General features: G+C 40.3%; 3 protein-coding genes across 3 annotated transcripts; all 3 read left to right on the forward strand.

The window, feature by feature from the left end:
* Nucleotides 1–6,050: 6,050 nt before the first annotated feature.
* On the forward strand, nucleotides 6,051–7,810 carry hoxa11b (homeobox A11b). Its single transcript, XM_034553911.1, has 2 exons — nucleotides 6,051–6,648; nucleotides 7,578–7,810. The coding sequence occupies exons 1-2, from the start codon at nucleotides 6,051–6,053 to the stop codon at nucleotides 7,808–7,810; spliced, it is 831 nt and encodes a 276-aa protein (XP_034409802.1).
* Nucleotides 7,811–11,823: 4,013 nt separating this feature from the next.
* Nucleotides 11,824–13,715, forward strand: hoxa10b (homeobox A10b). Its single transcript, XM_034553938.1, has 2 exons — nucleotides 11,824–12,598; nucleotides 13,441–13,715. Exons 1-2 carry the CDS (start codon nucleotides 11,824–11,826, stop codon nucleotides 13,713–13,715), a joined length of 1,050 nt encoding a protein of 349 aa, XP_034409829.1.
* Nucleotides 13,716–16,126: 2,411 nt separating this feature from the next.
* On the forward strand, nucleotides 16,127–17,353 carry hoxa9b (homeobox A9b). Its single transcript, XM_034553918.1, has 2 exons — nucleotides 16,127–16,628; nucleotides 17,115–17,353. The coding sequence occupies exons 1-2, from the start codon at nucleotides 16,127–16,129 to the stop codon at nucleotides 17,351–17,353; spliced, it is 741 nt and encodes a 246-aa protein (XP_034409809.1).
* Nucleotides 17,354–19,841: the final 2,488 nt, after the last annotated feature.

A 19,841-nucleotide genomic window follows, 5' to 3' on the forward strand; every position in this document is an offset into this window, starting at 1 on the left:
CTAAACACAGGGTTTTGCTCCGAATAACTCTACTTTGCAATTTCCGTCTGTCAGTCAAAAAGAGTACCGAAAATGTAAGCATATTTAACATGTAAATACTATCTGACTGCAACTATCTATTCCCCCTTTTTTTGACTGCAATAGCCAATGTTTTTTGACAATAAATGTTTGAGAGACGCAGCGTGAGCTTGTCATTTTCATTCATATTTTCGGACATGGATGCTGATCCATCAAGGATAGGCTTTGTCAACCCTGATGAGCGTGCAGAGGGCAACAGGCCGGCAAGAGCCCAGAGCCTCTGCGGGCGTCAGCCATTAGTTTATGTCGCCATCTAGTGGCGAAGCTTAGTCAACACAGCTTCTGCCCAGAGACTGCTGTATGTCTGCCTCTCCACTCTTAAGCGTGTGTGAAAAAAGATTTATACATATTTACCTATCATATTTAAACTGTGTCAATTAAGGTCAGGACACAACACCTTATGTATCTGTTTGGGATTCAATATACAAATATTGTTAGGGCTACGGAAAAGGATATTAGCTTAGCATAGATTTGACAAAATATAATAGATGAAGCTTTTTTGAAGTTCTGGCGCAGCCCCAAACCCACAATAATAAGTAATGATTCTAATTCTAATTCTATATTTTTGTTACACAGCTAATTCTTAACTAATTCTTCTTCAATATTTAGAATGAAAAATGATAACAAACTTGTTTTTCATGTTGCAGGTTCAGGTTCTTTTCTTCCATGCACGTGACAACTTGCGCCTTTTTTGTTGAGTGCAATAAAACATTTCGTCTCAAATCTTTTTTTAAACATCCAAGTCATGTTTTATATCCATTAATCGATACTGAATCGATAAGAAGTATTACAGTTACCGTCTGTTTTTATGTTTTGACATGACCTCTTCTCCAGGTTATATGTTTTCATTTAGTGTTGAAGAAAATCATTTTAAAACCAAAATGTCAAGTGAAAATCTCCTTGTTAAAACCGTAGATATGAAACGTGTGTGAGGGAGCTGATGTGGCTGTTAATCCCCCGTCCAAACAACTATAACGCACAACTATTTACTTATGTTGTCAGCATTGCTATTAGGCCATACCTATAATTAAATGCTATATTATAATTGTATTATTAGGTTACATTACCTTATCACATCTCGATTCATTCACATATACTTGTCAGAACAGTAATATATTCCCCATTTTTCTATCAAATTAAAATATGAAATACCAGAACCTGCAGGGCATTGCAATGACCTCCAAACTGTCCTCTAAGAACAAAGGCAGGTTCGTATTGCTCTAGAAGCCCGACTGATGGGACAGATGACAAATCATTTTAGAAAGAAAATGTCAATTGTTTCCTCAGGATTTTGCCGACTTTGATTGGTTCCCATTGGTTACGATGGGGCTCGTGTCGGTGTAATGATTGTTCTCGTGCTGATGGAGTCCCTTTAGAAACTGTCTGCGTGGAGCTGTCCACGCTGATGCGCTGTCTCATTGCACCCCCTAACAGCCAAACAGATTAATGCACTCACTCCAAAAAAAAAAAAAAAAAAAGGACCCCCGTATGCAGGACTGAAGGGTGTCACTCTTAGAGTCTATGGGGCCACTGAATCAACAGTGTAAGAGTATTAATCATCGCCAAATATAATAATACAAAATCAAAATCTCATAGTGGAAACTGGAATGAAAATCTTTCCATTTTCTCAAAATGAAACCAATAAAGTAAAAACAACAACAAACACAAAGCAAAACTGTATTTATTTAAACGGGCCTCTGATATTACTGTCATCATATGTCTTTAAAGCTGAAAGTTAAGGTGAAGATGATAATTTTGTGGAAATTGTTTGGTTAAATGCGTTTTTAATGAAGCAAGTTATTGTATTAATCCATGGTGTATATTTTATTAAAAGGTCTTTAAAAGTTGTTGGTCATGTTACAATCAAATAAAGACTAATCTCATTTCCATAATACCATTATTGAGGTATATGAATAATATTATTAAAGACGTAACTTCATCCCAGTGAGGTTTGAACAACTTATAAAATATCTGGACAGGCCTCAGGATTTTTCCCCCTGTGGCTTATTAGGATTGTTGGCGCCATAAAGTTAAATGGTTACAAGCCAGAAGACGTATTAAAAGTGAAATATTTCAATTTTTTTTATTTCCAGAAATACAAATAGTTGGTAGTTTAATTAATTGTCAGTGACAAAAGTGAAGATTATAATTGTGTAGAAATAATTGTTTAAATGTTTAAAGCGAACAGAGCAGTGCATTTAAGTAAGTTATTTTATCAATCAGATTTTGCTAAAATGTATTAAACATGAACTATACAAACAACTCTTTATTTGTGAATGGATCAAAACCTAATGGTCAAAAACATCTACATTGCAAAATAATAACTTAAACAATACAAAATAGCTGAAAGACATTCAAGGGCCCTGTCATGCAAATACTAATGGCCTATAGTTTACTATTTATGTGCCAAAAACAACATCTAAACGCTGAAGAGACACTTTGTCCTCTCACAAACATAAACATATAAAACATGCAGCATTGTTTTTAATAACACAAACTTTACAACAACATGTGTAACAGGAATATTAAAGACGGACTTCGCTCTCTCTCTCTCTCTCTCTCTCTCTCTCTCTCTCTCTCTCTCACTCTCTCTCTCTCTCTCTCTCTCTCTCTCTCTCTCTCTCTCTCTCTCTCTCTGTACAATGAACTTCAGACGAAAATCTGTATTTTGAAAAAACTTTTGAAAATCCAAATCTTTGCCAAACAACAAGTCAATGAAGCTGCATGTTTGTCTTTGGCTACTTTGTATTTTCTTTGGCTACTCATTGCATTTTCAGTGTTTACGGCTATTGACAAGATACGATCAAATAAAACTGCATTAATCAAAATTACAACATAGTTGGACATTAGTAGAAATAGACAATCACAGTTTAAAGGCAGACAGACAGGAAGTGTGATACATGTGTAGCAAATTCACGCCCATGTACATCTTACCACATCTGATTGGCAGCCAGATATTCACGGATTAATGTGGGTTTGAAATGTGAATCCAGAAAGTTTGATTATTTTATTAAGTTGTTGTGTTTTAAGCTGTAAACCCCTACTACCCCCCCCCCCCCCCCCCCCCCCAGGTGAGGTGCTGTCAGACTCACCATCATTTTCTATTCAAACCTCATCTTATTTTACACCTTGATGACTTTCAAACGTTCAATTATTTTAGTTTCATGGTATCTGCTGTGTGCTCAAATTGACCTATTGTCCTTGATCAGTGTTGTTATAAATGTATACTTCTTTTCTCATAATCCACCAAAATAATTTGGAGCAGATTATGGAGTCTGATTTCAGAAGAGGATTCATGGACAAATAGTTGTATCTCAACTAATACAAACAGCCAATTATCAATAAATCTAATATGGACTAATGTGTCTCCCAATAGTCTTCAGTTTCATTCATTGGTAAATAAACAAGTTGTCTTAAGGGGGATTTTTGCTAACATATTTGTGGCTATTACACTCAAAGTCGTGGTGGGAAAAAAAAACATTTAGTTTGAGTAATAAATTAAGTAATAAATAAGCAGCATAAAAATGTTCAAATCATCATAAATCAAGAAAACATTTTTTCTCTTTACGGCGTAATATTGATCCAACATGTAAATTCAGAGTCCCTCACCACTCAAATCAAATCATCACTGTTTTGATGATTTAGCTCCTTGAATTCATAGACAAACTGGATTTAAATTAATAGTACTTTGATGATGTTTTTCTTTACACTAGCGATGCTCACAAACATTTAAAAACATTTAAATGAAATACAAATGTCCACTAAACTCTTAAATTAAGCTACATAAATATAGGCTACTTGTAGTCTATTTATTCAGCACATGACAGATTGGGCCTTTACAATGTAAATCTTATGCGGCACATTTTACCTAAATATTATAAAATGGCCCCTTGTGAAATAGACTCAGGAAAGGCAGCAAGCGATTTCCAGGCAGTTAAGTTTAACCACAGCCCTTCTAAGTGTCGAAGGAACATTCTGAGTAACCAAAAAAAACATACTTTTGTTTTTTAAATCCCCTTCAGCGGCCTCCTAACAGCCACATCACCGTGAACGCTCTAAATGTACTTCATGCTTTCAGATTGTACGTTTGCTGCACTGAAATAAATATCATATATTTATTCTTCAGATGTCTTGAGCTGCATGCATGAGGCCACCGTTTTTTTTTGTATCGATCCCTCCAACCTTATTGCATAATGGCGTCTCTAAGAACTAATTATCCATTTGTATTCAATGCATTTACCCATCCTTAGAAATAACATTCTTAATCCAAGTTCTCATTTGGCTAGATTATTAGGATGATAATGTGGATATCCGGACATTTCTAGTTATATATATTAGTGCATATGCATCTACTGGCTCGGGTTAAACCGTGTTAACCCCATCAGTCTTAATTAAGTGAGGTTGAAATGGTTTGCAAACTGTTGTTAAAAGAGATTTAATGTGACAAACTGGGCCCGAAGGCTACATGGCGCTGCGCACGAGCGGCTGAGTGAATAAAATAGGAATTGTCGTCAAGTTCATCACGTAAAACCATTTTAATCGCCAAACGAATAACAGTTCAACATAGTAGCAAACCACCTGTGTTACACGGTTTCCTAATGCTTCCCTGCACATGACAAATGCACAGGCTTTGATGTAGGAAAAGTGAATTTGGACTAAATTCTCAAATTGGCAGCATAACAGGAATAGTATGTGACACATGTGCCCACTTACTCAGTGATGACAAATGAAAATGGATTGGAGTGTGGGAAATAGCCCGTGTCCAAAGGTTTATGCTGGGCGTTGCAAAGAGAGAACATGCGATGCAAAGATTGGAGAACCCTTTATTATTCGTATAGCCTATAAACAGCGTCGTATGTTTACATGAGACCTGAAGCGCATGCGTATGTGTCGCCCGATTAGCCCGCTGTTAACTTCATTCAGGCTGCTTCTGGGCCTCTTATCCACTTGTACGCGTACAAACAGACACAATGCGCATGCACTAAACATAAATGTGGGCGTAGTGAAGTCAGCATCAGAGTCGGGCTGGCTTGCTTTAATTACACTGAAAATGCAGCTCCAAACTGCAACCCTATAAAGATATAGCAAGGCGGTCTTACAGGCCTTTGTCTGTTCGTCCTTGGTGCCAAACTGGACTGATGCCTGACAAAAGTGCACCATGACTCGAATTGCACCGCCACTTGAGGACTAGAGGAGTCTATATATAGCAAGAGGGGCGATATTAAATTCTTGCAGGAAGGCGACAAATTCAAACCAGCCATTTGCTCGATTATGAAATAATTGCAATAGATTTCATTAATTTCATTCTGTCCTGTACAATGTACGCATATCTCCGTTACAGGCCCTGCTTTTCTTAAAATATCACCCGTCATATCAAACTACATTGTTTGCCTATTAGATGTTATTTTTGTCTCTGGGATTTAGCCTCACGTGCATATGTCTAAATCGCATTGCCTTGCTCGGTCTAAAAAAAGTCCCCTCCAGAGGTTAAGGTGGGGGTTAAGGTGAGGGATAGATCTAAAAACGAACTTAAAGGTAAAAATGGCAGGTTGAGTAGCTTGCGTGAAATTGGATATAAATCTTTGTTTTGTTCTACCTTAATGTGGTAATTTAAGGATAACAGAGGCTCTACTGTGAAAAAGAACCCATTTTCAAATGCTTTTCAAAATAGCCCAAATTGTGCAACATTGAGCCAAAGTCCCTCTCAGTATTTTCCTCTTCCATATACAGCCAACGGTCTATTTTATAAACTCATTGACTCATATAGCCTACACATTGAGGCGTAGGCTATCTGTCATTTTGTGCCAGTGGTCACATGGCTTTTGGCCCTCTGGAATGGATAGAGATGGATCCCCACGTCAGCTTGTACGTCTGAGGACTTCTGCTCCACCAGTCTGCCTCAAAGTGACTGGAGCGCAGCGCAGCGGAGGAACTATGCGAGGACTATTATAGGACGTTTCCAACGGCAGAATATGGATTTTGATGAGCGGATTTCTGGCTCCAATATGTATTTACCGAGCTGCACTTACTACGTCTCCGGAGCAGACTTCTCAGGTCTCCCACATTATTTAACCCAGAGCCAGTCCTCTTGCCCCATGACATACCCATACCAGTCCTCAGCCCTGCCACAGGTCCCGTCCGTGAGAGAAGTGACTTTCAGAGACTATGGGATTGATGCGTCCAGTAAATGGCACCACAGCAGGGGGAGCCTGTCACACTGCTACCCCGAGGACATCGTGCACAGGGACGGCTGGACGAGCCCGAGCGCACGGGGGGCAGAGATCCTGGTAAAAGGCAGCTCCGGAGGGAGTCACTGCGCCAACCCGACTCCCGGCTTCTATGGCAGCGTTGGCAGGAACGGCGTCCTGCCACAGGCCTTCGACCAGTTCTTCGACACCGCCTACGGGAGCGCGGAGAGCAGCACAACACAGACCGCACAAGCAGCAGACTCGGACAGACACGCGGCCAAAACAAGTCCCGCTCCGGCTCATCCGGGCTCGGACACGGCGGAGAGCTGCAGCCCCAAGTCGTCCTCCGGCCACAGCGAGGAGAAACAGAGCAAAAGCAGCAGTGAGTAGCCCTGCTGAATACGAGAAGGAGGACAATCTAACGCGTTGCTCTTAAAGCTTTTTATATGCTGTTTTATAAGCACGTTCGGTTTATGGAGGGCCTGCAGATTCACCCTACAACAAAACTATGTTATAAACGACAAGATCACGTGCTTGGGATTGAAATTGGCCGTGAAGACTTTGGTCTTCCAAGATTTCAAACAATATCTCCACTTTTGTCTGCACAAGTGTGCTTAAATATTCGTGTATATTTGGCCTGTACACTTCATTTATATATGGCAAATCATATTTATAAAATACTCTTGAAATAAGACCGTTTTAGATATCTTACACCTCAAATATTTCCGTCCATGTGATTATGTTAATGTATTTAACGTTATTTGTCAACGTATATATTTGGGGTTTATTCTGGGTCGACTAAAGTGGCTCCTGGGGCATTTAAATGCGACTTTGGCGCAGATTAAGGCTTAAACCCCGCTCCTTATTCAAAGAGAAATATTTACAAATTCAAAGGATTTGTGAAGATTTCATTCTGCAACTGCTTTTCATGGAATTTGCTCTCACTAACACTAAAACAACAACAGCTCTTACGCACATGTAATCAAAAGCGGACAATACAAGCAGAGCAGATACATGATACTCATGACTGTTTTCTTTAGGCCCACGCGCTCACTCTTAAAAGCCAGCCGGTGCTTTTACAGATTTCAGTTTCCACAACTTCCGACATGCAGTCCCTTTATGTCCGACATATCGAGTCTTTGTTTACAAATCTGGGACATCGGCCTGGGAGGAGGGAAACACTTGAACTCCAAAGCTCTTGTAGACCACCACCGCTGCTCCAGAGCAGAAATGCACCTATGATTTCATGTTGTTGTAATGTGTCTATATCTCATGTGGTGACCTTTGTGGTTTTATTTATTTATCTCTCAGGTGGCCAGAGGACGCGCAAAAAGAGATGTCCATATTCAAAGTATCAGATCAGAGAACTCGAGAGGGAATTCTTTTTCAGCGTATACATCAACAAAGAGAAGCGCGTGCAGCTCTCTCGGATGCTCAATCTGACAGATCGCCAAGTCAAAATCTGGTTTCAGAACAGGAGGATGAAGGAGAAGAAACTGAACAGAGACCGTTTACAGTACTACACCACGACCCCTCTGCTATAAACACTGAACAAAGACTGTCACTGACATGCAGCCATTCACCAAGACTTCTACATATTTTACAGGATGGCGAATTTTGTAATGTGCAGACTTCATATATATGATATACTATTTATACACTATTTTGTCATTAAACACCGTTGACATTATTTGTATTATTATTATTATTATTATTATTATTATTATTTTTATTTTTATTATTATTATTATTATTATTATTATCTGCAGATGTATCGGAATTCCTTTTGTATTATTTAATAATACACGGAGATTACTTTACTGCAAATTCGCAAAAAAAATATTTCTTAAATTCTGTAGAATCTAAATTCTTTTCCCAATATTTACGCACGCAACTGTTATGGCAAGATATCTTGACACCAAACTACTGTTCGTGTTTTTTGTTCCTTTCTTGTAATATTTTAACTTTATTTTACAAATACAACTCCGGTGACTATAAACCTATTTTGTGTGTTTTTGAATAGCAGATCTCACTTGGCACTGTTGGCGGAAATCAACTGCCCATGACCGGTCAATGTTGTATAGTTAGAGAGTGAGTTACATTATAATCTGATACCAATTCATCCATCACATGCATTTCAAGTGTGATGATCATGATATTTAACATCTGCGCTTGACCCCTCACTGCAGGCGCTTTGTTGAGCTCTCCGGCCGTAACGTTGGATTATTCCCAAACTTCATCCAAAAGGCAAACCGCTGATACAAGAACAAAAACCCCAAATGAAACATAACCCTATATTTTATTTTATGTGCCAGCACGTGCACCGTATCAGATGCATGATATGTAGGTCTGGTTCTTTTTATTCCCTCATGGCTGGAAATGGGATCCGCTGCAGTTATTGTTTGATATCCATTACAAAGGGTTCATTCATTTCTGGGGCGATAAGGAAAAGGGCTGCTTTCTGACCTACAACATGCCTGTTTGGTTTACTCACACAATCTTGACACTTGTTAGAATGCAAATATGTAACAGGCGCATTATTCCAAAGAATTTATTTGTGTGATTACTCTCATCAAAGTAGTTACTGATAGACTGTTTTCATTTCATCCACTGAATGTCAGCTAACTCACAAGGAAGTGACACTGGGGCAAATCACTACAAGCATATAGGCATTCATTCATCATCTGGAGCACTTTAATCCAAATATTCTACACATGTGTTTGATACTATGAATTTAGACCATGAAGATTTATGTTAACCTGCAAGGGAAGGTGACATAAAGCCTGCGCACATAAAGAGATGGGTAAAATGCTTTAGGTGGCTTTGTGTCCCCCAGGCCCCTGAAAACAACTTGAATGGCCTACCATAAGCTAATAAGGGCCCTGATACCTTCCTTACTGTGCATCCTGTGAGGCTCCCAGGAATTCCGCTTTGATTGCTGCACATCCTCCCAGTTGCTCCAGTAACTTGGCCATAAAACGCGGATTCGTCTGGAGCATTTGGAGAGTCGTGCAATAAAGCGTCTGAGACCAAGGTTATTAACTGTGACTAAGGGGCTGAAAACAACGGCCAGGAGCATTCAAAGCTTGTGTTCACGGACCTTTCCGGCATCATTTGTTTCAGCATCGTACCGTGGTAGGATTATTCTGCGTCTGTGTTGTGTTGCATTGTGTGCCGTGCCGTCTTCATCCACTGGGTGGCGCTCCTCAGATCAATGTCATTGCCGTGAATTGAGATATAGAAGAAGTTTGACTCGCTATACTCAGCTGCTTTAACATATTTCACCACCGCAGGATTTCATTGTTAAGGTAGGCACATAAATGTGATCGCGTGCGTTTTATTATTACACATGCAGGTTTTTACTAATGTGATTGAATGAAGTGACTTTATTGTTCTATTTTGTCCTATACATCTAAAAACTGTAACTTACGCTGTTTTATCATTTTATGCGGAGATGTTATGATATCATGAAAGCAAGTACATTGTGCACGTTTGTCTCTTTGAGCATTACATGTAATGCTGATTCTCTGGTTTCAGTTTTCCAGATGTTATGCCTTCAGTAACGCGCACTGAAAATAGATCACTAGGCCTTTATGTTCAATGTTGATGCTCACTAACTTTTACAATCCACAGTTTACAACGTAAATATACTTCATTTGATAAAACTACATTGGATTTGTGTTGTTTAGTCGGTATTTAAACGTAAACATTTTTTACAGACCTTTTGTTCATGAAGATCCAGTTTGTTAAAAAGCGTGTTTATGTGTGTGCGTGCGCGTGTGCAACGTTTTCTCATACGATTCGTATATCTTTCGAAAAGTCACTGTGTGCGTGTGCGTGCACGTACGAAAACCAACAGGGAGACATTTTGATAGAAAACAGCCAGTGTGAGATTTTCATGAATTGTCTAAAATATGTTGTAACTTTTAATTTAATAAATACAATTTTTAAAAGTGTTATGGAGTAATAATATAAGAGCAGCTCACCCACAGCGCACACTGAAACACCACAGGAAATAATTCAGAAGGATTAATGATTATTCTCATTCATTGCAGCAGACATGCTGCAGGTTGGACGCCATGAAATGTCTGTACATCAATGTGCTCTGATTTTAGTCTGTTTGACTCCAGACTTATAAAATGGAGGTAGCAGATGCTGTGTTGCTATTTCCCCGACTGTTGGAGACATCTTTAGGCTGACATCAACTGTAGACCTGTGTTGTAAACTCATAATCTGACGGTGATGTATTTCTGAATTTTATTTTAATTAATGTGTGTTGCTCACTTGCACGGCAACTTCACATCCTATTACAAAATTATCCATGTCTGATTATACGGTTCTGTTTATTTCAAATTAAAACTAAATGCACATCTTATAACATGAGGCCCATTTCAATTTATAATATGTCTTGTGTTGCAATCTGATTCTTTTGATTCGCTTTCCGGTGTTTTTTGTATTATTTGTTTTTATTTTTCTAATTACTTCAAACTCTGGCCGGTGTGTCTCAAATATTTCATAAAAAGGATAACAACTATTGAGATAAACGATAAAGATCTTTAATGCATTTTTTAAAAAAACGAACGAATTCAAAATACGTTTAAAGGGCGTGTTGGTCATTTTATTGGTGTAATCAGTATTAACAGTTCATTTTAAATAAACTTAAATATGGAGATGTTGTGAAGGCCTATATAATAAGTGTGTGCGTTTCTTCATATATGCTATGTGTGTATACGTGGAGAAACTACACATTATTGCTCTTTAGGAGATAAAAGAGATAAAATGTCACCTCTGGAACAAACTGCATTTCTTTCAGTGCTGCTCATATTAAGTGATCATTAAGAAAAAAGTAGCTGCAGGCATTGTTCAGCTGTGGCGCTCCTGCCTGACACCTTTTATAAATGCTCAACAGAGCCTTTGCAGTAAAAGGTGTCTGGACGCAATCAGGCATTTGCACCCACAACTTTCACACCACAGAGAAGCTCGAGGGCTCTAAAGAAATGACTTTGCACTGGTTCGACTGGCAAGATGAAACACTGCCTGTTTTGGATAGTCCATGAGGAATTTTAAAAACTGTCCAATAATAATCATCAGCGCCGCACCAGAAGAGTGAAGAGCCCCCCGACCAGTCACACGGGACCTTTTGGATCTTTGATGCTCCCTGTGCTTCTGAGAGGCACCTAGAGACCTTCATTTTTACAGTGCTCTAAAACGGACCATAAAGCTATGCATTGTATAATTGTTAGGGGCAGCTTTCAACAACCGAGTTGTCATATAAGGGTTGTTGTTAAATTGACACGGGAAGCTCTGGGCTTATAGGTGGGGAACGAGGCTCAACATGTGAGATTCAAAAGAGATTTAAAGATTTTACCTAAAGCCCTCTGATGCACCACTTCCTCCACAGTTTTCTGTTCCCTTAGCCTAAAACTAAATATACGACACTGTGGAGCAGCCTGGTCAGACTGGGAGGAGTCTGGAGTCGCCTGGTGTTTTAATTGGCTGCAGGCTACAGTGAGAAGCCTGAGTATCAGTAATTATTCAGCAATGTTTTGCACAAGAAATGTCAGCCAGAAAGGGCTATCTTCATCCTCCGTCAAATTATACCACAAAGATGACATGCCCCAACAACCAAGCTGGGAACTCGTTTTTCGTGGACTCTCTAATCAACGTGAGAACCGACAGCGGTGCGTATTACCAAAGTAACGGGGTGTACTTGCCACCGGCGTCGGAATATACCTATGGACTCTCCGGTGGCTCCTGTTTCCCGGGGATCGGTAAGCGCAACGAGCCAAGCACCCAGAGCGTGATCCCGTCTTCTGCTCCGTATGTTCAAGGGATGGAAACGTGGCTGGAAACGTCGAGATCCTGCCGGGTGGATCAGCCCGGCGGCCCGCACATGGCTCAGTGTTCATTCTCACCGAATATAAAAGAGGAAAGCGCGTATTGCCTTTATGAGTCTGACAAATGTCCTAAAGGAGCAACGGTAGATGACCTTTCCTACTCGACTGCATCATGCCCGGTTACCGGCAGCACGTTGCCAGTCCCCGGCTACTTCCGCCTGTCTCAGACATACGCGTCCTCCAGGCTGTACCATGATGTCCAGCCAAACGTGAATCACTTTACTCTGCAACGACCTGCCCGCCTCGACAGCCAGCCCTCCCAGCCACAGACTGCCGCTGCCGAGCCGGAGCGGAGGGAGAGCCACGAGGAGGCGCCTGTCCCGGCGCCCTGCGCCCCGGCCAGAGACGAGGACAGCCGCCTCTCCTCGGAGACCGCATCCTCCGCTGAGCCCGCTGAGACCTGCAGTGTGGGGTGTCCAGAAAAGCCAGTCAAAGGTGATGATTTAACATACATTGTAGACAAAAATATAATTATTGGGCTTCCATTGTTCTATTTCAACCAATGATTTCTAACCACAAATGACCGCCACAGTATGAGTGCTGTTAGTCTTTTCGTGTTTTAAGCCAGCCACTCACAGGTGCACGTTTAACGGCTATCTGCCGGTTTATCCGGCATGGGGCGAAATTGAACGTGACTTAACCAATCAGAGCCGAGAGCGGGGCTATTGTGCTTTAATAGCTGTTTTTAGATAACAAATAAGTTTCTTTAGCTGCGCTTTTATTACACTGCCATTCACACTGTCAATGTGGATTTATATGTATTAGTTTTGATGATCAAACACACTTTAATTATTCTTGTGTTTAGGGTTTCATTAATATGTAATTTAAAGCAACAACAGGACAGTCGTCTCCATTTATCCTTTGCAGGATTCTCAATTGTCTTATCTTCAAAGGCACAGACCTTGCTATTATTTCACGAGACTGCATATTATGTCTAGTGCAGTTGGTAAAATCTGAATGTCAGCTGTATGAAAAATGGTTGTTAAAATCAAGAATAAATAAATGTTTATAGGGGTCTATTTATACCATATGATTGTGTATTAGGTGTCACTTCAAGCTGACTAATTTGTATACAAAATCGTATCTTCAGTAGTTAACAGTAAAACACACCATTTTATTAATTTGATGCCAGGTCTTCTTAATTTTTGATTTTGAATACTAGTCCATTTTTTTCCTAATACATAGGCTTTCTTACAGGTACGATATGTGTGTGGTGTGTGTGTGTGTGTGTGTTTGTCACACCTGTTGTCTAATACATTATTACATATTCATTGTAGGAGATGGAAAAATGGAAAGTTCCGCCAACTGGCTCACAGCTAAGAGTGGCCGAAAGAAGCGTTGCCCCTATACCAAGCACCAGACTCTGGAGCTGGAGAAGGAGTTTCTCTTCAATATGTACTTGACTAGAGAGCGTCGTCTGGAGATCAGCCGCGGTGTGCACCTCACTGACAGGCAAGTCAAAATCTGGTTCCAAAACAGGAGGATGAAACTGAAAAAAATGAGCCGAGAGAATAGGATCCGAGAGCTCTCCAACAACTTCAGTTTCTCATGAGACTGTCTGCGTCTTTGGCGCCCTCCTCCATCCATGGCAAGGGCGCCTGTGCAGAGCCCCCCCCCCCCCCCCCCCCCAACTGTGAGAATGTCCATGGAAAATAGGACCCTACTGCTAACTTATTGATTGTTGTTCTTTCATATTTTCACGTCCGTTTAATTTTGTCGTGAATATGTATTTATAAATAGCTACTCTTGTAACGTTGATCCATTGTGTTTAAGATGTTCATAATGTGACCACAATGTTTCAGAGCTTCATGCTTGTACATATTGTATAGTCACCCTGAGTGGACTTTGCATGCAGGACTAACCCTTGGGGATACTTGTGTTAGTTACAGTTACATGTAGATCTGTATGTGACAGCTAATGAGCCCAGGAGGTCTGAAGAATATTTGCACATTTTTCTGGTCAAAATAATAAAACCATCCCTGCAACTGCAGACTTCTTATTTTATTCAGATGAACAGCCGGTTTACATCTTAAACCTGGCACAGGTACAGATGTCTGTTAATGCCTTTGTGTCTTGGATGGGTCCGCTCTGTGAACTTATGACTACAGTAGTAGAGGTGATGTTCTTATGCCTTTAATAGATGTCATGGCGGCTCTGCACACTTCGTTGCTGTTTGTCCTTGACATCACACTTAAACGTAAACCTCACGAGGGGCGGAAACATGTTTTTTTTTCCATTATTACTATTATTTCCACATTATTTTTCATTACGAATAACTTGTCAAATATGAATTAATATTATATATTTCTTAAATGATAAATTGCATAATCTCAAAGTAAAGGTAGCGGCGCAAGTCGACTACCTAAAACTGTCCTGAACTATTTGAGAATTTCTGCACTCGTCAAGTTATGAATACAATCTGCCTGAACATTGTTTCTTGCCCTTTTACAGATTTCTAACATATTTTCAGGTTAACCTGTTATACGAGAAGTGGCATCTTTTCCACACCCTGAACACAGTAAACACACAGATACTCCTGAAGAGGAGAGCGGGCTGAGTGGTTTAGGTAGTCTCATGTTGTTGGGCTATTATATTTCTCCCACAACACGAAACTGCCTTGATTACCTCAGTAAAACTCGTCGCATCAGGAAAAACGAATCACTACTACTGGTCGATTGTATTAATAATTTGGCACAGACTGCTTCCAACACATAAAAACTATTATTCCAAAAAGTGCAATAAAGTGTTTTATTGTTGTGCGTAAAATTAGCTCTTACTATGATTTTTGACTTTTGACTTGTGTACATTTGGATATATGTATACATATGCATATATATTGTATGTGTATGACCTGGTTACATTTAATCTTAGAGATACAATGTTTTTATAATTTCTATCATTGTAAAACCACATCTGCAAAGTATGGTAAAGAGCCGAAAGTAAAGCTGCAGGCTGAGGAATGAGAGCATTAAGGCTTGTATACGTCCAGGAGAGGAGAGGACAGACAAGGCCTCGGTTATGATCATTGCAGTCTGCCGGGAGCTTCGCCGGAGGAAATGCCGGATGCGTCTGCTTGCGCCAGAGAAAGGACACAAAGGCTGAGCTTTATTGGTGATATTTAGCTTAGACAGCCAGGTTGTAACCTTAAGAAAAACAACCCAATTGCCTGTGATAAAAGGACCGTTATATAGCACCCAAATAACGTCGCCCTACTTTCCGTTTTAGATTGCTTTCAAATTAGACCCACAAACTTGCAGGCAGCGAAGCGCATCTTGGAAGCTGTTTTAATATTGTAAACTCCAATAATGGTTTAAACATATTTCTGCTTTTTTAATTTAATTTCTAAAAGTCTTGAAAACGTTTTATAACAACAACTAACAACCACCAGAAAGGTATTCTCAAAGTAGGAAGACTAATAATGGAGATCATTAAATTATATATATAATATATATATATATATATATATATATATATATATATATAATATATATATATATATATATATATAATATAATGTATATTTTTTAGAGACTAAATAATCCCACCAAGCACACTTTTTTGGGGGTGATTTTACAAATGGAGGTTTTAAAGTCAAGTCTCCCTTGTATTACAACTGTTCGATTACACTGACATAAGATATATTGACAAAAGTCATAACGTTTATAGCTTATAAAAACGAAATGTTTCCCAATAAAGGCGCGAGATTTCCTATTAAAATATGGTGGGGAAAATGGTGGCCATTTAGTTGAGCAGCAGGCTGATTTATTATTTATTGTTCTGTCCCACGGTCACGTGTTTGGGGCGCCCTATCCAGTCTTGGGCAAGGTCCAACTTACTGGACGCATTGAGCCCCTAGCTTGTGCAGAAAAGCAGTACATTTTATGCAATGAATAATTTTTTTCGAAACATTGCAATACAATAACGCTATATATACAGATTTTGTTTCGCTTTTGCAGTTGTGCAATGTCGACGTTGGGAACGAGTTATTACGTTGAATCGCCTCTTCTCTCGGAGCAGGAAGATATGGCACCGAGGTACTCCTCCGCTGCAGGGGTGGAGCAGGCGATGCTCACCGAATATGGCGTACCGGAATCTTTCCCTTTGCAGGCAAAATCTTCTATTTTTGGTGGATCTTGGAGTCCCATCTCGGCCCACCCTCCAAATACAGCCACTCCGACCTATATACATCACCACTACACGAGCGGGGACAGCGATGGCATGTTTACGCGCTCCTGGGCGTTGGATCCGGTCTCTGCGTCGCTGTGTTTGACGGGATTACCATCGACAGCCATCCATTATGAGGTAAAACCAGAGCCTCTGATTGGGAGTGCTGAATGTACAACGTTGGAGACGCACACACCTCTTTTGTCTGACATTGAAAATGGAGCTTCCTTTGCGGAGATTCCCTGCGAAACCACTGAAGAGAAACCGTCAGCAGACAAGAACAAGACGGAGATAGATGCAAGTAAGACAAATGTGTATTTTATTTTATTCCAGCCACTTTGTGGACTCATTTAGATGAATGCACATTAGATGAATGGCTTGAAGATGTGGAGGAATGTGTTCGGTGTCACAGGCTTATTGGTTTCGTGGAAACAGTTGTAGTGTTTATGCTCAAAGTCGTCTCATGGCACAGTGACATGATCTTCTGTAAAAAGATAAGATATACATATTCTTCAAGGCGGATAACCCACTTCACTGTATATGTACACACACATTTTGAAGGACGTGTTGACATTTCAAAGGTGAGACACGTTGGCTATCTCCAATCCTTAAATTGATCAGTGCGCAGTGTAAATGCCCAGAAGTAATTCCTATATAAATATATAATATTGGCAGAAGCATGTCCCAATTCCCACACTGTAAAGCCAAATGACCCAGTACTGTTTTTGAGTCCCATTCTGAGGGCATTAACTCTCCTGTCTCATTGTTTTGACCCTCCTGTTTCCAGACAACCCAACGGCCAACTGGCTGCACGCGAAGCCCACCAGAAAAAAGCGTTGTCCATATACAAAGCATCAAATCCTCGAACTGGAAAAGGAGTTTCTGTATAACATGTATCTCCCCCGGGATCGCAGATACGAGGTCGCGAGGGTCCTGAGTTTGACCGAGAGACAGGTGAAAATCTGGTTTCAGAACCGCAGGATGAAGATGAAGAAAGACAACAAAGACCAGCGGGGAGACAGTTAACTGGTTCTGGACTGATGGGGGATGTGAGGGGAGGAGGGGGGTGAGAGAGAAAGTGTGTGTGTGTGTGTGTGTTGGGGGGGGGGGGGGGGGGGGGGGGGGGGGTTGTAAAGTTAGTGTTGTTAAAAACAATGCTGGATGTTTTTCCTATGTGTTTATGTTTGTGAGAGGACAAAGTGTCTCATCAGCGTTTAGATGTTGTTTTTGGCACATAAATAGTAAACTATAGGCCATTAGCTATTTGCATGACAGGACCCTTGAATGTCTTTCAGCTATTTTGTGTTGTTTAAGTTATTCTTTTGCAATGTAGATGTTTTTGACCATTAGGTTTTAATCCATTTGTGCATTTCAAATACCTCGTTGTTCCTGTTTCACTCACAAATAAAGAGTTGTTTGTATTGTTCATGAGAAAATGATGGCTTATTCATTTGTAATATTACAATATTTATTAAACACATCGAAGACTTTAAGACATTTTAGCTAAATCTACACCATGGATTGATAACATAACTTACTTAAATGCACTGCTCTGTTCGCTTTAAACATTTAAACAATCTATTTCTACAAAATTATAATCTTCACTTTTGTCACTGAAAATGAATTGAACTACAAAATGTTTTTTATCTCTGGAAATAAAAAAATAGAAATATTACACTTTTATTACGTCTTCATGGCTTGTAACCATTTAACTTAATGGCGCCAACAATCCCAATAAGCCACAGGGGTGAAAACATCCTGAGGCCTGTCCAGATATTTTATAAATTGTTCAATCTCACTGGGATGAAGTTAGGTCTTTAATAATAGTATTCATCAATAATGGTATTATGGAAATGAGATTAGTCTTTATTTGATTGTAACATGACCAAACACTATTTAGAGAAAACTATCGATGAACAAAGCCAACCACACACAGCGATGCAACCATTTAAAATAGAAAGTCACCAGATTGAGGTCAAATTAAAGCAACAGCGAAACACAGTTCATTTGTTTGCACTTTTAAATGGCGTTTCGTTACATGTTCGGCCTCTGGACGTCCTACAAACTGGACTAGATGGCCTCCTGCAATAAACCACGACCACAGACTCGACTGTTTACAAGGTGCGAAAACGGCAAAGCATGTATAGCGGCTCTGTGGCCGCAGTGAAGCATTTCTAATGAGCCTCGGGCAAACAGTATAACATGTGATATCGTTGGGTATAGGCCGCGCGAGGGTAACACGCACACGCACACACACACACACACACACACACACACACACACACACACACACACACACACACACACACGCACACACACACATGGAAAGAGAAGTGGACCGTAGGCCGATGTCCGTGTCGCTGGGCTGCAGAGGGTCATCTTAAAACGTCTAATTACTTTACAACCGTCTACTAACAATGTGTCTGTCTCGTTGCAGAAACATCCGTTTGACACGTTTCACACACTCAGATAGTTTTCAGATGAATGACACAATATTCATCACTTTATTTGGTGAACAACATGACACAGTTAAAAGAAAGAAGAAGAAGACAGTCCACGGGCTTCTGGCGTTGGGGTCAGAGCTGATCTGAGTGCTGCTTTGCTCGGCCGCCAGCAGGTGGAGCCAGCGGCTCGTCAGAAGAACAACTCTCAAACTGGATGATGCGTTCATGGCACACCGAGATGCGTTCATGGCACACCAAGAAACCACTCCCCATTTATTACAGACCTGCACCAGGTGTGTTGTTTTCGTCGTAAAACATCTAACTAACCCTGCACGCATTCTCATTTGATGGCCATCTTTGGCATCATTTGATCTTTAAAGATCCTTATTCATAAGGGGTTCCATGATTTGTAAAATAGTTTATCTGTAGTATTATCCTTGGTCATGAAATTAATGGATATGTTATAAGAAATACTCACACATCAGAGATGCAACTGATATTGATTAAATAAGGCAAATATATAATGTTATACCTGAATCAATAAATAATAATGTGAGCTCTATAAGCATGCAGATAATTCATCTGTTCATGTAATCACTTCCCTTTAGTCCAGGAGCCGGACTGGACCGGACTGGACCTCATCGATGAACTTGAGGTCCTAAAAGTGAGAGATAGCCGAACCAAACCTCCCCTCTCTTCCTGGTTTCCCTCAGCAACCCCCTCCCTCACCTCAAAAGGTCACCCACATGCAGCTCATTAAGTCTCTTATTCCTTTTGCAAAATACTGTAAAGATAAGCACGATACAATAGTGACATTACACTAAGACCTTCTGTAAAGTCTCTTCAGTCACTATTAGATGGCATTCCTGAGCCCCCCTGACTGTGTGGGTGCATATCACCAATGCAAACGGCCATTTGAGGAGCGATGCTGTGGGAAAACAGAAAGTTGCTTCGCTGCTGTTTGCAGTGACCTCTCACGACCCCAATACATCAAACCTCATGACACGCTGGTGACAGAGGAGCCACAAGTGAACCCTGGAGGAGAAGTTCAGGGGAGTAAAGTCGTGAGC

This window comes from Cyclopterus lumpus, chromosome 16 (genome assembly GCF_009769545.1).
Source record: "Cyclopterus lumpus isolate fCycLum1 chromosome 16, fCycLum1.pri, whole genome shotgun sequence".
Lineage (NCBI taxonomy): Eukaryota > Metazoa > Chordata > Actinopteri > Perciformes > Cyclopteridae > Cyclopterus > Cyclopterus lumpus.